We start from the raw sequence: 19345 nt of genomic DNA, 5'->3' as shown, positions 1-19345 counted from the left end.
GCCAGAGCCTGGAAAGCATTAAGTGGTCCTGAGCACCCCATTTCCAATGAGAGAGCGTAGCAGTGCTCAAACGGCTGGGTGTCCTATAATTCAACTCAATTCTGGCACTATCTACCTGTAGATAGCATCAGATCTCACATGTTAAGGGCTCAGTCCAGCAGGAATGCACACACACACTTCAGGTGCCAGTCACCAAGTATATGTTGTCACCTGTGCTTCTGACCCTTGTACCACAGATCAGAGGTTCCAACGACCCCCTTCTAAGCTTTAATTAATTTGCCCAAGTGACTCAGAACTCACAGAAATATTCTATTAACTAGATTAACCGGTGTATTATAAAATGATAAAACTCAGCAACAGCCAGATAGAGAACATGTATAGGACGAGGTACGGGGAGAAAGTATGGATGGAGCCCACTCTCCCCAAATCTCCATGTGCTCACCAACTGGGAGGCTCCCTGAACCCTGTCCTTGGGGGTTTATGGAGGCTTCAGTACACAGGTGTGACTGAGTAACTCATTGGCCATGGGCGATTGAGCTCAGTCTTGAGTGGCTCTTCCCTGCCCTGAGGGCAAGGGGGTGGGACTGAAAGGTCCAACCTCTAATCACAAGGTTGGCTCCACAGGCTGCCTGCTCCCATCCTTAGGTGCTTTCCAAAGATCACCTTGTTAACATAACAAAAGACACCATTATCATCTCATCACTTAGGAAATCCCAAGGGTTTTAGAAACTCTGTGGCAGAAACTGGGACAGAGACCAAAAATATAATTCTTATTACTCCTAAAGCACAGTTATCTAGGTAAATGTTTGTATCACCCCAAACAGGCAGTAGTCACCAGGGAAAATAAGTTAATTGCCAGTCTTTTCTATTAATTTTTAAAAATCAGATTTAAGAAGAGAATTTTTTTAATGGCCAGTGAAAATGTCTCTTACTTTAGCTCTTGCCCTTTTCTACTTATTATTTATTTTTTCAATTTTTAGTTTAGTTTTGAAAAGTGTCTTTAAGTTATTTTAAGATTAGAACCGAACCTTCCAGGGTTAAAAAAATATTGCGTCTCTTGAAAGATTATTTTAGACTTAGTGAAATGGATTTGATGCTAGAGAACATGTGACATCATACATTTGACCTTTTGGAAATGATTTACATTATATCAGCTACACTTTAAGTCCAGCAACTGTAAACAAAAAAAAGAAAAAAAAAACCCTACTAATTATAAGGCAACTTTGCAGATTGATGGCATTAGATTATCAATTAAGATCTCAGTTTTAAACCAGATTTTTCCTCTAAATAGTGATCCAAAGAACACTAGTTTTACGGTCAGTCTAATTAGTCAGACAGCCTTCTGATTGTTTAGTGCCTTCACTTGAAGTTTGTTAAATATTTTGAATATCACCTATGCTCCCATGGGACATTAGTGAATGGGAAGTCAACAAAAAAGAAAAAAACGTAAGAAAAAGGATTTTGTAGTAAAATAAACTTGAGAAATCCTGGGTTCAGTAAATTTAAACATGTTTCGTGACTGCAGGACTTTTGAGATGTGGAATGAGCTATAATGTGCTCTGTGAATTTCACTGTTAAGTAGAGTTTGGTCTGAGGTGTTTTTAACCTTTATTTGGCTCTACAACCCTTTGTCAGTGGAACATTTTAAAGGACTCTGTTTCTAGCAACTTTGGAAAATGCTGTTCTGGTCTCAGTTAAGCCCTTGAAATCTTAGCATTTGGAAGGAGATCCACACACAAGCTCATCCAATTTCTGGTACAGAAATCTACCATGTATCCATGCTATAGGCTCACTCAGCTGTGGATGAGTATTTTGATAACAAAATGCTCACTACCCATAAATCGGCTGATTCTATAGTCGGAATGCTGGTCTGTTAGGAGGTTTTAACCTTTTAAGTGCCTTTTACTATTAGAAAATTTTAAGTTTTAAAATTTTGTCTATTGGACCTAGATCTGATCTCTGGATTAAGATAAGTCCTACTCAAGTAAAAGAATCCTTATTTTTCAAGGATGATTTGTACATGAAAAAAAAAATCCATATACTTAAAATCATCTGTAAATAGTGACTGAAGAGTAATTGAAAATAATTTTAATTTGAAATTTATGTCAAAATAAGTTATTATATAAACGAATCCAGTATATTTTCTCTTATAGCCAGTAAAATTTAGGTTAAATTTTAATTAAGCACAAGTGCCACAATTAAAAAAAAAGAATTACATTTTGTTTTGAGTGATTATTTCAGCAAAACTGGTTTATGGGACAGTAAACTGTCCTTCCCTGCATGTTCAATGTTAGCAGCTCAAACGGGCTAATTCTGGTAAAAATTCAACAGTTTTCCAAGGCCTTCTCTTAATTATTTGATACTCAATTGTTTTTTCTTTTACTTCTATTGTATCTCTTTTTTAAATTGTTAACTACACATCCTCATTTATCAATGGCTTTGTATGTTTAACCAAGCAGATCTCTGATATTATTTACAATGGCTTCATGATATTATATCTTTAAAATTCAGAATTTCACTTTAAAGTTGAATTTTATTTCTATTATATGGTATTATGTTTATGTTATGAATCCATCAGTGAGTAATTTTCTGAAACAGGATGAGCAGTTTGCTGACTTAGAAGGGCTGGAATCTATAGACACCTTAAAATTAGGATGTAGATAACGAATAGTTGGATGACAAGAAACCCTGTTATATGAAAACAGGAATAATGAGTGTTCCAAATCTTATCTTTTCTGTTCTTACTTTTCTCCAAAGGTTAGCTCTAGAGTCCTTAATTCTCCATTCAGTATTAAATTATTGACTATTTTGCCACAACTACTGAGCCTGCGCTCTAGAGCCTGCGAGTCACAACTACTGAAGCCTGTGTGCCACAACTACTGAACTCCATGCACCTAGAGCCCGTGCTCTGCAACAAGAGAAGCCACCACAATGAGAAGCCTGCACACCACATAGGAGAGTAGCCCCCGCTCACCGCAACTACAGAAAGCCCGCGTGTAGCAATGAAGACCCAACACAGCCAAAAATAAAATAAATACATTTATTTTAAAAAAAAGTGGATGTATTTAAAAAAAACCCAAAAAGGTCCTACTGTATAGCACAGGGAACTATATTCAATATCCTGTGGTAAACCGTAATGGAAAATAATATGAAAAAGAATATATAAATGTATAACTGAGTCACTTTTCTGTGCAGCAGTAATTAACACAACACTGTAATTCTACTATACGTCAATAAAAAATAAAATTTAAAAAAACTGCCATAAAAATCACCACAGAAGGGGGACTTCCCTAGTGGTCCGGTGGTTAAGACTTTGCCTTCCAATGGAGGGGGTGAGGGTTCCATCCCCGGTTAGGGAGCTAAGATCCCACGTGCCTTGCGGCCAAAAAACCAAAACATAAAACAGAAGCAATACTGTAACAAATTCTATAAAGACTTTAAAAATAGTCGACATCAAAAAAAATCTTTAAAAAAAATCACATAAATCAGAAACAAATGAAACATAATAAAGTCCATACATTAAAAAAAGAGCATGGGTCCTGGTCACATCCCAGCTTCCCACTTACTTACAGCTATGTAATTCTGGGCAACTTACATAATGTCTCCTCAGACTCCTCATCTATAAATGGGGATGGTAATAGTTCCCTACCTCATAGTGTTGCTGTAATCCATAAACACGGTTAAGTGCCTTGGTAAATTGTTTGATGCTCTCTGGTTATTGTGAATTAAAATATGTCAATGGCTTCTGGCCATACGATTTATAATAGTTTGACAGTTAACCAAATGGTAAAACTATTCCATTTATTAATCCCATCTCTTTTTACCCCTTACCCTGTTTTGTTGTTTATGTTTTCCCCCACCACAGAGTGTTAGTTCCAGGAGAGTAAAAGCTTTATTTTGTTCACTGCTGAAAGCAATAGCACCCAGAAAAGTAAAGTACTGTACATATGAAGCCCTCAGTAAACACTAGCTGAATGAATGGTGCAAACTGTCACAAGGAAAAATACACCAAAACTTCCATTATAATAAAAAAGTATAGATAAATCTTTCTCTAATGGCTTCCAGTCAAGTATTTTAAAACACCATATGCTATAATAAAAACATAAGTAATTTATTAAAATTTGAAGGCAAAAACATAATTTTAAAAGATTTAGACCTATGTTAGGCATGATGGAATATGGATGCTTTCTGGAAATTCACAGTCAGATCCAAGAGAGTATCACTTTCATAATGTTCTAGGAGACTGAGTTTACTTTTAGTTGTCTTTGAAGAAACAGTCACTGTTGTACTCTCTTTCTTAACAGAAATGTGTTTTTTCGAAGACTCACTTCTAATTGGTTCATTAAGCAAAGAATTATTTTGCCCAATTCCTTTGCTTTTCTGCTTTACAGGTGAGTCAGAGCAAGAATGCAGGTCCTTCCCAGGTTGTTTCTTAGCAGAGTAGTTTTGCTCTGGTCATTTTCTCTGAAGAAGACCTGCTATTTCTAGGTAATTCCTCTTCTTTTCTTTGACTTCCAGTTCCAGAAATGACGTCTGCTGAAGGAGAATATGTTCTAGCAATGAAATCTTCAAAAGACTCCTGCCGCTGCTCTGTGACTGTGACCCCCAGGTTGTCTTTGGAAGTTTCTAAGGCCTCCTGAGTAGAGACTGGGACATGGAAGGAGTCGACAGGCAAAGGAATCCCAGCATCACCTGTAATTTTCTGAAACTGGAGGGAAAGACAAAAGACAAGACAAAAATTCAGTGATGAACAAAGCCAACCATTAAAAAGTAGAGTTCAAAACTTCAGTGTTACTCTGTGATCTTATTATTAACACAGTCAATTGATTATTCAGAAGATTTCAGAGCCAGTTTTTCTCTAATTATATCCTGCCAAGTGATTCGCAGCTTAACCTAGCTATATCCAAGGCTATGTCTGCTCCATTTTCAGACTTTGGTGACTGGGGTAGTTATTACCCATTTCCTTTCCCTCACTAAAAATAAAACCCTACTCTGTAAGAAAATTAATTTCTTTGCTATCCTCCAGGCACATGTAAACAGTATATAATATAGTTTGTGACCAGACTGTCAGTTCCCAAGACCAGTCTGAGATTGGCTGAGCTGGGCGAAGGGGGCTCCAAGTGAGGCTGGAGGAAAAGCTGACAGGTTTCCCCTCCCATTCCCATGACCAGGTGAGTCACTGTAATATCTTATGTATCAGCTATGTCAAGATTACTTATTTTAAAAATTATATCAGTACGTGTACCTCCATTAGTGTTCCTTCATTGTTAAGCTGACTGCATACAAATAGAAACCTAGATAAAATATGAATAGAACAGACATTTATACAATTTAAAATTTGGGATATTTTCTGTAATGTTTTCTTTCTTCATTAAGGAGAGTTTGCTTTAACTCATACATTTTCTAAAGAACTTCCAGTTTTCTTATGTACAACAATACAGTATCATGAAACGGGCCCACATTTACTAATCTCAGATTTGGAGAGGACTCCAGAGTCTTCTAGCTCCCGAGCATGTGAACTATTGGAGACTGACCATTATTATTTTCTCTCTGACTTGGTCATTTCCTTTTTGCTAATCACTCTTAGAATCCTTAAGTGCTGTCCTCTTCACTTACTTGGAGATTTTGCATTGGTCCTGGGGCACTCTGCTTTGATTCTGATTTTTCTTCTTCAAGTGCCTTCTTTTCTTCTTTAGGTGGGCTACTAACAGTAGAATTCATCTGGGGACGACCTAGTAAATGAAAATCTGACTGATCTATACCAGCCATTGTGGCCAGCTGCCCAAGCCTGGACCAGAGGAGGAAAGGAGAAAAAACAAAGGTTATTATAATCACAGAAGAGCAGTTTAGATTTCCCCAGACATACAATCATGAAATACTTCTAAAATCTTAAAAGCCAACATCCTACTCCAGACTACAAGCCTCTCTCTCCCCCAAATTCTCAGCCCTTTCCAGACTCATCCTCTAGGAGACATCCCACTGTCTCACTAGCAGCTTCAACATGTACCATGCACCCCGTCCACTGCCAGTCACACCTCCATTCCCACACTTCTTTACCACCTTTCCTCCAGTTTCCAAGAATGTGTTTGTTCCTTCCTTCCCAACACCAACACCAATTCATTCACTGACAAAACACCACTCCATCAACTATCAATCTCCACTTCCCTCTTTCAGCAAAATTGCTCACGGTTGAGAACCACTGACCTATATCTTCCCCACAGATTAATAATAATTTTTATGTCTAAGACAAAAAGAACTTTAATTCAAACTTATCAAACAAGCAAAGTAAATGAAAGATAGGAAAATTCTTATCCATTCCCGAATATTTTCAGTGAAAACTGCCTTCAATTTAGTCTGTACAAAAAACTGTACCTACTAATTACTCTGTCTACAGGTTACTCTTTTATAATAGGCTCCCCACTCTACCAAAGCAGGCTCCCCTATTTGCATTTCTTAAAAAATTTAATTCCTCCTTTTAAAACGTCAACTATATTACCTATAATTACACTAAATTTGGCTAAATATAGCCACGTAAGTGATGAAAATTGCTCCAGTTCCTCAGCAAACTACCATTATAGTCGCAAAGAGAAGAACGCCATGAAGAGAAATGAACTAACCCAGCATCTTTAAGGAGATCCAAGAAAGCATGGAACTTCTGAAAAGAATTCTCAATGCTGCCCAAAACACCTTCATCATCCAGGATCATGCTTGTCAATGAGTGGACATGAAGGGCTTCAGACAAAGAGAAATTTATATTTCTTAACTGGGCATTTTCATGTTCCAGCTATAAAAGAAGATGGAAAATGTCTGACATGATTTTTTCTCATTGTCATCAAAAGTAGTCTTGCCTAGTTTCAAGGAACAAAACTAAAACACTCAAAATGTAATTAATCTGTAATTAAGCTAACTCTCCACCAGTAAAGACAGAGACCATATCACATAATAACCAAAACCCCCAGGCACCCAACAAAGTTTCCTATAACGCTTAGGTGGTATATAAATAAACCAAAGTTATCGTTTTATTAATGATCTTTCACAAAAGATCACATTTCTAACTGGTTCAATTCATAACGGAGCCTCATTCCACATTAGAAAATTACCTGCTTTAAGTTTCCCTTAAATTAGAAAGTGAATTATAGAATCTGATCTGAACAAAACATATTACAACTCTGCTGGATGTTAAGAATTAACTTTAGTGAGCAAAATATCTAATGCTTACGTTTAAAAGTCCTAAATCATACCCAACCCAATTTATTAAATGTACCAATGTTTTCTTTGGCTCCTTCAAAATATTCACTCCCGTGCACTCTTCCCCTTCCGCCCATCACCTATGCACTTAAAGCCCCCTATAAGCTCAACTCCAGTATTTCTCAGAAAGGCTGTTATGTTCATGATGCCCCTTTTGCCTTATATAAGCAGGTGCTCACCATTTATTGAATGAGTGTCCGCCAATCCAGTGGATGCACTTTGAAAAATTGCTCCCTACGCTCAACCTCTGATAAAGTATATTTAATTTAGATAGAACTTTTTAGATTATGCCCTGCTTTCATGCACATTACCTGATGTAATTCTTATAGTATATAATTTTATCTTTCATTGCATTCTTAGAAGTTTTCCAATATCTTAAATTTATTTAAATGATTCACTTTCCTAATTCATTGCCAGGAGAGTCTCATTATGTCTTTTATGCTACTGTATATATAGTATATGCACAAAAAGTGCTTTCTTGAATCAAAGAATCATGAACAGAACATAAGCTAATGTCATAAGAAAGCGCGCGCACACACACACACAAAACGAGATTTTCACATTTTTAAAAACATGCTTTCTGGAATATAGATCATATGATCACTAAATACCAGTAAATGCAAAAGTCCATATGATACAACCAATTTGCAACATATTACAGTTTTAAAGTTTACAAACTATGTGTATATGGATTAAAATCAAATCGAAATAAAACCAAAACACTCCCAAAAGTATAAGAAATTGTTTACTTCATTGACTCATTTATCAGCCTTAAGTCTTATTACTCTTTCCTCCTTTAACTGCTTTAGGCACTCCTCCAGTTTTTCCTAAACAGAGTAAATGTTAAAACTAATTCATAGTATAATATCCAAAAGCCTTTCCAGCTATAGGACTCATCAGGATTTAGGGGCAGAGCCAGAAGTGAACTCAGATTTTAGTCTGCTACTGGTAATATCATACCATGCTAGTGAAATGAATTATCAAAATCTATCAAATTAACATAGTAAAGACTTATTTAAATTCCACTTTTTCCAACATAAATTTGTGGCAGCCCATCATAAAAGGCATATATGCGTATAACATAGCAAGTCAGAAATAAATAGTTAAGAACAAGAAAGAAAAGTTCTATTTTTATTTGTGGGTCTCTTTATAGTAGGAAGTCCTATTAATGAACATGCTTAACACACCTGAATTGCATTAACTGCAGATTCAAAAGCATTTTTTAAAAAAGTAATCACTTTTTTTTTTTTATTGCGGTACACGGGCCTCTCCCGTTGCGGAGCACAGGCTCCGGACGCGCAGGCTCAGCGGCCATGGCTGACGGGCCCAGCCACTCCACGGCAAGTGGGATCTTCCCCAGATCGGGCATGAACCCGTGTCCCCTGCATCGGCAGGCAGGCGGACTCTCAACCACTGCACCACCAGAGAAGCTCCAAAAGTAATCACTTTTAAAGCAATTTACAGTCAAGCACTGTTCCTGGAGTTCCCTGGGCATTAAATCTAATCATCAAAACCCTAAGAGAGGGCTTCCCTGATGGAGCAGTGGTTAAGAACCCGCCTGCCAGTGCAGGGGACACGGGTTCGAGCCCTGGTCCGGAGAGATCCCACGTGCCTCGGAGCAACTAAGCCCGTGCGCCACGACTACTGAACCTACGCTCTAGAGCCCCCGAGTCACAACTACTGAGCCCGCGTGCCACGACTACTGAAGCCTGCGCGCCTAGAGCCCGTGCTCCGCAACAAGAGAAACCACCGCGATGAGAAGCCCGCACACCACTACGAAGAGTAGCCCTTGCTCGACGCAAGTAGAGAAAGCCCGAGAGCAGTATCAAACACCCAGCGCAGGCCAAAATAGATAAATAAAATTAATTTATTTAAAAAAAAAAAAAACTGTACGAGGAAAGAACAATCACTAACTCCATGTTATTTTACAGATGAGGGAAACAGAGGCAGAGAAGTAGAGTAAGTAGAGCAGCACAGCCAAGGTCACACCACTAAGTAGCAGAGCCACACTGTGGACTCAGGAAGCTGGGTGCCATTCCTGCTCACAGAGGTGGTTGTCTTCCCATTCACCAAGGTCACTGAAATAAAATGAACACTGATAAACTCTCTTAGGAGTTTCAGGAAATAAGACACTTCGGTCCGTGAAGTGGGGACACTGCTTGCAATAGGCAGAATTCTAACAGAGCCGCTAAGACTCCTACTTACTGAAGTACACAAACCTTCCACTTATCCAATCAACCTCTAGATCTAGGTGCTGCAGTGAAGGGATTTTGCAGACGGAATTAAGGTTCAAAATCAGTTGATTTTTTTAAGATAGGGAGATTATTCTAGGTGGATGTGACCTACTCAGGCACCCCATGAAAAGGATCTGAACTCTTCCTGAATTGAAGTACAAAAGGGACAAGAGGGAGACTCTCCATTGCTGGCTCTGAAGAAGTCCAAAGCTGTGGCAGGGAAGGCAAGTGAGAGGCCTCTAGGAGCTGAGACTGTCCCCCGAATGACAGCCAGCAAGGAAATGGGGACCTCTGTCCTGCAACTGCAGAATCTGAATTATGCCAACAAGCCGAAGAATCTTGGAGCCATTCTTTCCCAGAGCCTCTGGATGCTAACACAGCCAGACTGACATCTTGATTTCAGCTCTGTGACCCACACAAACTATGGTGAACATCCAACGTTTGGGGCTCAATGTCTTACACTTAAATTTCACGTGCTTTAACACTCTCAGGAGGGAACCCACATGTTCCCGTGTGTATCTGAGCAGGAAACCCAGTCACGCTGTGCCTGGACTTCTGACCTGCAGAACTGTGAGCTAGTCAAATAGGTATTGTTTTCAGTCAGTAAGAGTGTAGTAAAAGAATTAATATTCTACTCAACCTCCAGGTTCGTGAACAAAATAAATGACTGTCATTGTTTTAGGCCACTGTTTCGGGGTGGTTTCTTATGCAGCGATAAACAACCAGAATTCCTATACTTATGAAAACAGTACTGTATATTTATACCTTTTAACTGCTTTGAACCATCACTTAAAGAATGAGGAACTCTATTATATGCCATCATTGGGAGAGGAACTGGTATCACTTTCTGGAGAGTAGCTCTTGGTACCTAACAACAATCCTACATCAGGAGTTTACCCTAAGGAAATCAAAGATGTGGGCAAAGATTTATCTACCAACATGATATCATAAGATTGTTTATAACCAAACCCTAGAAGAAAGCTAAGAGCCTCCAAATTGGGACTGGCTTAGAGAAAAACAGCTCACCGTCTGAAGGAATGCGCTATGAAGCCACTAAGAAAAGAATGACAAGAGGTCTCAACCAGAGTTAATGAATGGGCTTCAGGAGTTCTACATTCATAATATATCTGTGCGTTTTTCCTGGGAGATGATGCATAAGCTTAATCAAATTCTCTGATGTAGAAGAGTATTTAGTGACATGGCAAAATATTTTTGATACTTCTTTAGGACAAAAGAGCAGATTAGGTGTGTGTACATGCAGAGGTGGCTTCTATTTCCTTCAAGAAGCTGTTCATTGTTTACAAACATTTGCTCAATGAACATATATTTTTATATTCAGAACATGTTTAAAAAATTGAGAGTCTAAGAACTTCAAATTCTTTAATGTTTCATTACTAAAGCCAGTCAAGTTTTCAATGGGGAAAAAGGAAAAAAAATTGCAAAATTCCTCTACTTTTAATATGATGGTTTAATCAATCTCCTAAAACTGATTTCAAAGAAATTCTAAACAAATAAGCAAACAAACAAAAAACCCTCACCACAGTCAGAGAAAAGTAGACTAAAATTCCTGACTGGTTCTAAATAGCACATCAAAGTGCAATTACATGCAACAGTTTCTCCCTCTAATGGAGGGAATTAGAACACAGTGTTAAATTTTTGTGAAAAAGTATACCGTCCTCCTACAAAGTATTCATAATTCATGTCCCTTACATGGAAATATGGAACCAAAAAAGTTAGAAAGTAAAATTGCTTGATATTCTATTACTTAAGTAAGACTAATGATAAGGCTTTGGAATAATTTTCCTTCCTGTCATCTGCTCCCCTTCCTCCCTTCTGTACACCGGCTAGGGTGATTTTTCTGGGACAAAGCTCCCATCATATTGGATATCAAATTTTATGTTCAACTTTTCTCCATTTAACATTGAAATCAATCATTTCTCATATAATCAGGGGATTCATAACCTTGATTTTTTGTGTGTGTGGGCTACAAAATATTCCACTGAGTGGGTTTACTGGTTAACCATTTTACACATTTAAATCCTTTCCAACTTTTCAATATTATCAGACAATAACCGTTTTTATGCATGAAAGCTTTTTTCCATATTGAGAATACGTTCTTACAATAAATCCATAAAAATGAGTTTGAGATCAAAGCAAATGAACATTTTTAAGGCTCTGAGGTAGCTATCTCCAAACTTCTTTCCAAAAGATTTCTGAGATTTTATACTGCCATCAGCGATGTATCACTTGGTATATAACCTCTACTACAACTGTTGGCTTATTTCCTCACGTAGAGTGCAAGTTATTTGAAGATAGGGGGTGTATTTTATTGTTTATCCCCAGCACCTGTGCCTAGCACAACGTAGATGGTCAATAAATAATTGCTTAATAAGGAAAATCCCTGCCAATACAAGATGTACGTGTGTGAAAGACAGACTGTGTTTTTCTCTAACTGGATAGATGAAAACTTGTCATCTTCTTTAATGTGCAATTTTTTTTCTTATAATTAGCAATTAAATTTCTCTTTTAGATTATATTGTAAAAATTCAGATTCTCTGAGGCAAATGGGCCTGGCACTACCCATTAGCTATATAACCTTGGACAAGTTCTATAACTCTAGGTCTCAACTTCCTCATCTATAAAATGGAGATAAGCTCCCACATCACAGAGCTCTTGTGAGGATTACATGAGTTAAAACACATATAAAATCAGAAGAGTGCTTGGTACACAGCATATGTTCAATTAACGCTGAATGAATAACATGTGAACGCAAACAGTAGTGAAGGGCTTAAAATGAAATAGTCTCATCCCACTCCCACATCCAGCACTCAAGAAGCGACCAATTCTTTACTCAGGCTTTTAATTGTAAAATACAATAATGTGTACTGAGAAGTGCTCAGGACAAAATTGTCAATGTGACAAATAAAAAAAGAATACTTACATAACCACTACTCGAATCTGAAAGTATTGATACTTGTCAGCATCTCAACCCCCCCCCATATCCTTTTCCCATCACAATCTCCTTCTCTCTTCCCAGTTAAACACCATCCTCATTACTTGACAATCCTTTCCTTTAACCTGCATGCATCCCTAACAAAAGAGTTTAGTTTTGTCAACATCTAACTTTGTGTAGAGGATCATAGTATATGAAGTCTTTTCTATCTTATTTCTTTCACTCAACATTGGTTTAAAAAATTCATCCACATTGCAGCCTGTAGCTCTAGTTCATTCAATTTTATTGCTTGATAGTTTTCCCACTGTACGAATACACATAATTTATTAAATTTTTGACCCTTAATGGACATTTGGTTTGTTTTCAGTTTGTGCTAATGCAAATCATGGACAGGAATCCTGCTGTACCGGTTATTCTGGTGCATTTACACAGGGCGGGGGTGAGGGCTGCTGGCTCACAGGCTATTTATATACCTTCAGTTCATGGAGAGTGCTAAATGCTTTCCAAAGTAGTTGTGTTGATTTATACTCCAGTATAAGCAGGGTAGAGGATTCCCATAGTACTCCAGGTCTACAATACCTGATACTACCACACTTTATTTATGTATTTGTCAAACTGACTGGCATGTAGTTTCATTGGTTTTGACTCACTTTTCTCTTATTACTTAATGAAGTCGTATACTTTTCTGTGTTTACTGGCTGTTTGGATTTCCTTTTTTATGAGGTTTACGTCAACTATTGTTATTTTATTATTATTATTATTTTTTTTTTTTGGCTGAGTTGGGTCTTCGTTGCTGCGTGCTGGCTTTCTCTAGTTGCGGTGAGCGGGGGCTACTCTTCATTGCAGTGGCTTCTCTTGTCGTGAAGCACAGGATCTAGGCGAGCGGGCTTTAGTAGTTGTGGCACGTGGGCTCAGTAGTTGTGGCTCACAGGCTCTAGAGCGCAGGCTCCGTAGTTGTGGCACACAGGCTTCGTTGCTCTGCGGCCTGTGGGATCTTCCCGGACCAGGGCTCGAACCCGTGTCCCCTGCCTTGGAAGGCAGATTATTAACCTCTGCGACACCAGGGAGGTCCAACTGTTATTTTGAATTCTTCTCCATTTCCAAGTAATACTCTTACATGACCATTTTCTGACTAAATTGGAGGCATTATCTGTTCACTTTCTATTTTACTAAGTAAGGGTTTAGTTCCTTTACACTCTTCCTATGTCCACACTGCTCAGTAAAGTTATGTCATTATTAGTTATTCCACTGCTCATGATCTCTTGGACTTGTAGTGATATACTTAAAAACCTACATTGTTGATCAACTATAAACTCTCTCAACGTCACGCTTTCTAAAATGAGGACATTCATACCATCTTCCCTTTTTTCTACCTCCTGTCTACCTTCCAAACCTAGCTTTTACGTTGTCAAAGTTGAAATTTACATCCTGTTCTATGTGCAGTTAAGTCTTCTGTTATTCAAGAGTCAGTAAGGAGTAAGGTTTAAGACAACAGGCAGAGAACCTAAACTCAAAGCCTCAATCCAACCCTAATTTAGGTACAGCCTGGGCAAGTTCCTACCCTGTCTTAGCTTCCTTTTCACAAAAGTGGGAATGATATTAGCATCAACATCATAAGGCTATACAGCGGATTAAATGAGTTGATATATGCAAAAACACTTAGAGCCTAATATATACTAAGTACATACTAGTACATTTCAGTACATACCAAGTTAATGCAAATACATACTAAGTATAGTTTAGGTTAGTTATTTGTTATTACATGCAAGTTGACAATAAAAGCTGCAAACCAAGACAGTATTGCCATTATTACAATGAAATTAATATTGCCCACTGCAGATGTACTGTCTCTGTGTATAGACTACACCTCGTTCCATACTGTGTCAGTGTCACTGCCCTTGTGCAGGGTGACCACATACCCCAAGCCGCCTTGGGCTGTTCCAGTTTATACCTGCTGTCCTGATGTTACAACATTAGAGCGCCTCCTTACACTATTGAAGTGTAAGGAGTTTGGACAAGTTCTGGTTTGGACAACAAATTAGATAGGTTGTCATTACCCCTGTGTGTCACTGAAAAGGGGGACATCTATAGTGTCAAGTTTAAGTGGATTCTTCTCTTCCTCACCAATAGTACGTTAAAAATCAACCATAGCTTAGTTTGCTTCAGGTTTATGTCAGTATAGCCTTTTGTCCTCTGGAGTTCAAGTTCCTTCTCCTCTTCCTCTCCCTCCTCCCTTCCAACAGTGCCTAATAGCTAGTAAGTACAATATGCCTCAAGGTGTTTCTAAGCTCTCAGTCACACAATGGATAGAAGCCTCTCCAATCTAGACTAGCTGCTCTCTGCACTGAATCCCCTATTACCCTACTTCTTGGTTTATTGCCTCATATTGCTGGATTCTTTCTATAAATAGCTTAAGGTGTAGCACAGGAGGTCAATTTTTCAAATATCTTTGTGTACAAAGTATCTTCTTCAGCCTCCACTTATGACTGATAGTTTGGCTGGATACAAACCCCTAGGGTGAAAATTATGTGCCTGAAAAACTTTGGCGGTATCTTTCTAATGCCTTCCAGGATCCATGGTGCTGATGACAAGTATGATAAAGTCAGATTTTAACATTTTTTTTTAGGTGATCAGTACTTTTCTCTCTGGAATGGATGTATCCTCTCAGTATTTTATTGTATGTTAATTTATTTTTTCAGTATTTTAAAGTTTCACAATGAAGGGTGCCTAGGTGTGAGTCTATTCTTGTTCATCTCGCTCAAAACTTGAGTAACTATTTTCAGTCTGAGGCCTGATGTCTACTTTCAGCTGTGGGGAATTTTGTTGCCCTTTGACAGCTTTCCTCCATTTTTTTTCTGGGTCTGGAGTTTCTAATAGTTACATGTTGCATCTCCCAGATGCAGCCTCTCTAACTTATTGCTATTACATTTTCCATTGTGTCTTTCTTTTTTATATAATGAGAAATTTTTTAGATTCCTACTGAATTTATTTCAGCAACCATATTTTCATTTCCAAGAGACCTCTCTTGCTTTCTGACCATTCTCTTTTTAATTAACACCCTAATCTTATTTTATAGTTGGTAGCTCTTTTTAAACCTCTCTCAGGATACTAATTAGGGTTTTTTCTTAAATTATTTTGTTCCCTAAATTGTCCCTGGTCCTACTAGGATATGTTTTCACTCTTTTTCCCCCTCTCATGTTGGAAGCTTTACTCAACTATCAGGCAAATGACAGTTATTTTCTATTTAAGAATGAGTGCAGGAAGCTCCCTGAAGTCAACTATTGATTGGTTTCTTATGCAGGAAAAAGCGGGGAGTAACTGTAATAGGATCCCCCCCAAACACAATTTTCTAGGGTGTAAAAACTCACACTAGCTGCCCTAGCTCTCGCCAGTTTCACTGTTTTCAAAATGAAAGCATCTCATTTTAGGAGCGTGAGGGCGGGGCTGGGAGTCCGCTCCTCCAAACACAACCCTTCAATAAGCTCCCCTATTTCAGTCACACTGTTAACTAACTCCACCCTCTCTCCTACATGCCCATCTGAGCATGGGCCTAGTTCTGCAGGTGGGGTCAGAATCCTCCTCAGTTGCAGGTGGTCCCTGTGCATATTCTAGGTGATGCTTTTCCTCTGTTCTACTGCCTCAGTTTCACACTCTTCCACTTGTCTTCCGTCTTTCAAAACTATGTTGAAATCTCTTGATTGTTGTGGCCTTATATACTTAAACACTTTGATACCATCCTTGTAGTGTCTTGTCAAAATGGAGAAGAGCTGAAAGGGTTTTCAGTGCATTCTGAATTTGCTCTTCTGTGGTCCCAGTGTGTAAACTTCTTGGTCTTCCCCAGTGTCTATCATTGCTATTAGAAATACAATCTCCTGGTCTACTCGTGAAGGAAATGAATACAACACATCTAAAATGACAAGGAATGCGGGTAGATGCTCTAGGGTCTTCTCATACTCTGCCATTTACTAATAAACCACTACGTGCTACAAATTGTAGGTGCTCATTTATAAAATGAAAGAGGGTAACTCTACATGAACTATAAATTTCTCCTACTCTAACATTTCATAATTTTCTAAGTTTTTTTCTTAAAATTTCTCTATATTATCATTAATTTTAATTAAAAAAATAAAAATCTAACTTTCTCTTTTGAAAATCAAAGAGTTAATTCCCATAGTCCTACAATAATGGGATAATTAGTTCTGAAACCGGTCAAGTTCCATACGAAAAGAAAATCATATTAAATAATTTTTTAAAATTAAACATGGGACTTTGTAGCACAAAGACAAGGTCCCCCCCAAATGGTGTTCCTTTATTTACTAGAAATGTTCAGCTCTTCATTAAAGTTGAAATAAAATAAATGTATTATTTTTTAGGTGCAAAAATTTCTTATGAAAATCCATTTTTCTTTTCTGTCCATACAAACAATAGTATGGAATGACATTAGAGGTCAGGTTTATTTGATAATGGAATGTAGCTTCTTGGTATTTTTTATTTTAGGAAAGGAGAATATCAAAATCAAAACTTTTTTCAACTTTACTTTTATTTAAAATGAGGCCATATTTTCCTCTTGTAAAAAGAGAGTTCAACTAGAACTGTCAATTTTCTCATCTGTAAAACAAGAGCACTGAATCAGCTGACTATATTCATTCAGAACTCAATTTCTTTATCGTATGATCACTAAGGTTCTCCCTAAATCTAATATACTAAGGTTCTAAGGAAAGGAAAATATATTACTAACGACATGTTTTGATTTTTATTTCTTAGAGTTCAAATGTCCACCATTCACCTTGGTCTAAGCTTAACCATTCAAGGGGATACAATGCAGATGGGAGGAGAAAACAGAACCCTCACACAAGCTGTGCCGTGTTGCAATCAGGCTTCCATTTGAAAAATAATCTTCTCTATAGCTTTAAAGTGATAACTTTGTACCTGCAATGCTTCTTGTTTCAAACGGATTTTCTCTGGCTCTTCCTGAACACTTTCTGAGGAATCATCGACCTCTTCGATTTCTGAGGAGGACTCTCTACTGTCACAGTCACAGGAAATTCTGATGGACCTGAGTGTCTGAAGAAGATAGGAAACCACAGAGTTGTTAAACTACAGTGCAAAGAAAGAAGACAAGATTGTATAAAAGACAACACAAGCCAGATACCAAATATGCAAATATTAGAGGACATTTAACAAAAGTGATCTGAGGTATCATTATTTATAAATGCCTCTCACTGCTCCTTAGTCTAAAACAGGCAATGACTAAGTAAAAGTACAGGAACTTATTTTTGCTATGTTACTGTACAGACCTCTGTTGTACATGGTTAGGATTAGTAACGGGAATTGCCCATATTATTTTATTAAGTTTCTTTCACAGAAGCCAAGGGAAGATCCAAGGTAACCATTTTTTCTCAGATCAACTTTAGACTGCAAATGAAAAATTTATTTTTCACTATCAGACAAAAACAGTCTGGAAGAAAATGTCATTTTTTGGAGGAAAATACATCAGTAAAGGGACTGATAAAGAATCAGAAGAATAATCAGAAAGTCAACATATCTAAGCTGGGAATAATAGATGTTAGAATTTATAAAAGTAAATCACATACACATACATAACTAAAACTGACCCATCAGAAATTTCATCTTCTCATCACCCTTAAGCCAAAACTAGGGTAACAGTAATACAATTCTCCCATCAAGATTCACTGCCACTGCAATGTTGTTCAACTGGACATTTCCAAACATTTAAAACCTGACCTGGCCACAACCCCATAAAAGTCTACAGATCATAAAGAAGTGTGCTGGGATTATATAACCACGCAGAAGACAAGTCACTAGGACATCATTTTGACAACAAGCAGCAAACCCTGCAGCACAGGAAAACCCTAACAGGAGAACGAGGCGCACACCCCTCTCTCTGGGCATGCAAGGGCAGGACTGACACCCAAGATGCTCTTCTCTCAACCTCAGCAGTGGTGCCTTTCACAGAGCAACTGTGCAGTCTCCCAGAACCACTGGGAAGGAGAATCTGATACTGACAGTATTAGCTTGCCATGAGGCCATAAGCTAGGGAATGTGTGTGGCCTTGGTGAGAGAGCAGAGGTTTGGGAGATGTTGCTTTATATTGGCTTTCAGATCAGGAATTTGTACACATAGCCTGCAAACAACGTTTCTTGCAAACATATGAACGTTCTTGAGTATGAGAGCTCCATGTGAGGGGTCAGAAATGGCAGTCAAGTTCGTTTCACGGGTAACAGCTGATTTGCGGACTGGACAACAGGCTTCCTTGTTTACAGACAACCACAAGGCTGCCAGTTGTGTGCCAAATCCACACAACTACACAGTTGCATTGGGACAGTGACCAAACATGTTTTACATGGATTTATTTCAGAGAGGGAAATGCTTCTTGTAAGGCTCTGTCAGTTTAAAAAGCAAGAATGACCATCTACCTTTCCCAGTTCAAGCCCTATATGTCATAAATATGATAGCTACACGCCAGCAACGGATTACATACATCACGAGCTTTGATGAATGGCAAGCCCCTAAAAAGATATCAACAAAACGAAGTTAGATCTTGATGTAAATACACCAGTTAAACCCAGTTAATACAACTATTTAGTATTATGTACAGTATCCATACAGAATTGTGTATAAAAATAAATAAGCTCAAAACAAGGACCTGGAGGGCTCTGCTATGGTGAAAACTGAACAGAATTCAGCCGACTGGCTTGGTAACAACTCTCTGAACTGCTGAGAGGCCCCTTCAGTTCCTACGTTCAGGATGGTTGAGATTTCAGTCTCACTTCTGTAAATGGTGATATTAATCGTTCTCTAATTTACCACTCTGTGTGACGAGGATGGACCTGAGATTAAGCATCTCAGGAAGAAGATAGAAAACCACAGAGTTGTTAAACTCAAGTGC

The 19345-nt window shown here is 38.1% G+C and overlaps 1 protein-coding gene across 1 annotated transcript in view; it reads right to left on the bottom strand.

Annotated features, from left to right (window-relative positions):
* Positions 1-52: 52 nt before the first annotated feature.
* LOC111170796 (centrosomal protein of 78 kDa-like) overlaps positions 53-19345 on the bottom strand; it is a 56053-nt gene continuing 36760 nt past the window's right edge. The window contains 5 exon segments of the mRNA XM_089912415.1: positions 53-4450; positions 4452-4708; positions 5617-5788; positions 6618-6784; positions 17365-17499. Of these exon segments, the coding sequence (XP_089768541.1) occupies positions 4162-4450; positions 4452-4708; positions 5617-5788; positions 6618-6784; positions 17365-17499 (1020 nt within the window). The 3' untranslated portion in view covers positions 53-4161.

Source organism: Delphinapterus leucas, chromosome 1 (genome assembly GCF_059928025.1).
Source record: "Delphinapterus leucas isolate spDelLeu-1000000601 "Yukka" chromosome 1, BTC_Dleu_Yukka2, whole genome shotgun sequence".
NCBI classification, from domain to species: domain Eukaryota; kingdom Metazoa; phylum Chordata; class Mammalia; order Artiodactyla; family Monodontidae; genus Delphinapterus; species Delphinapterus leucas.
The sequence above is the reverse complement of the archived record's forward strand: the minus strand, read 5'-3'. Positions and strand labels throughout refer to the sequence as shown.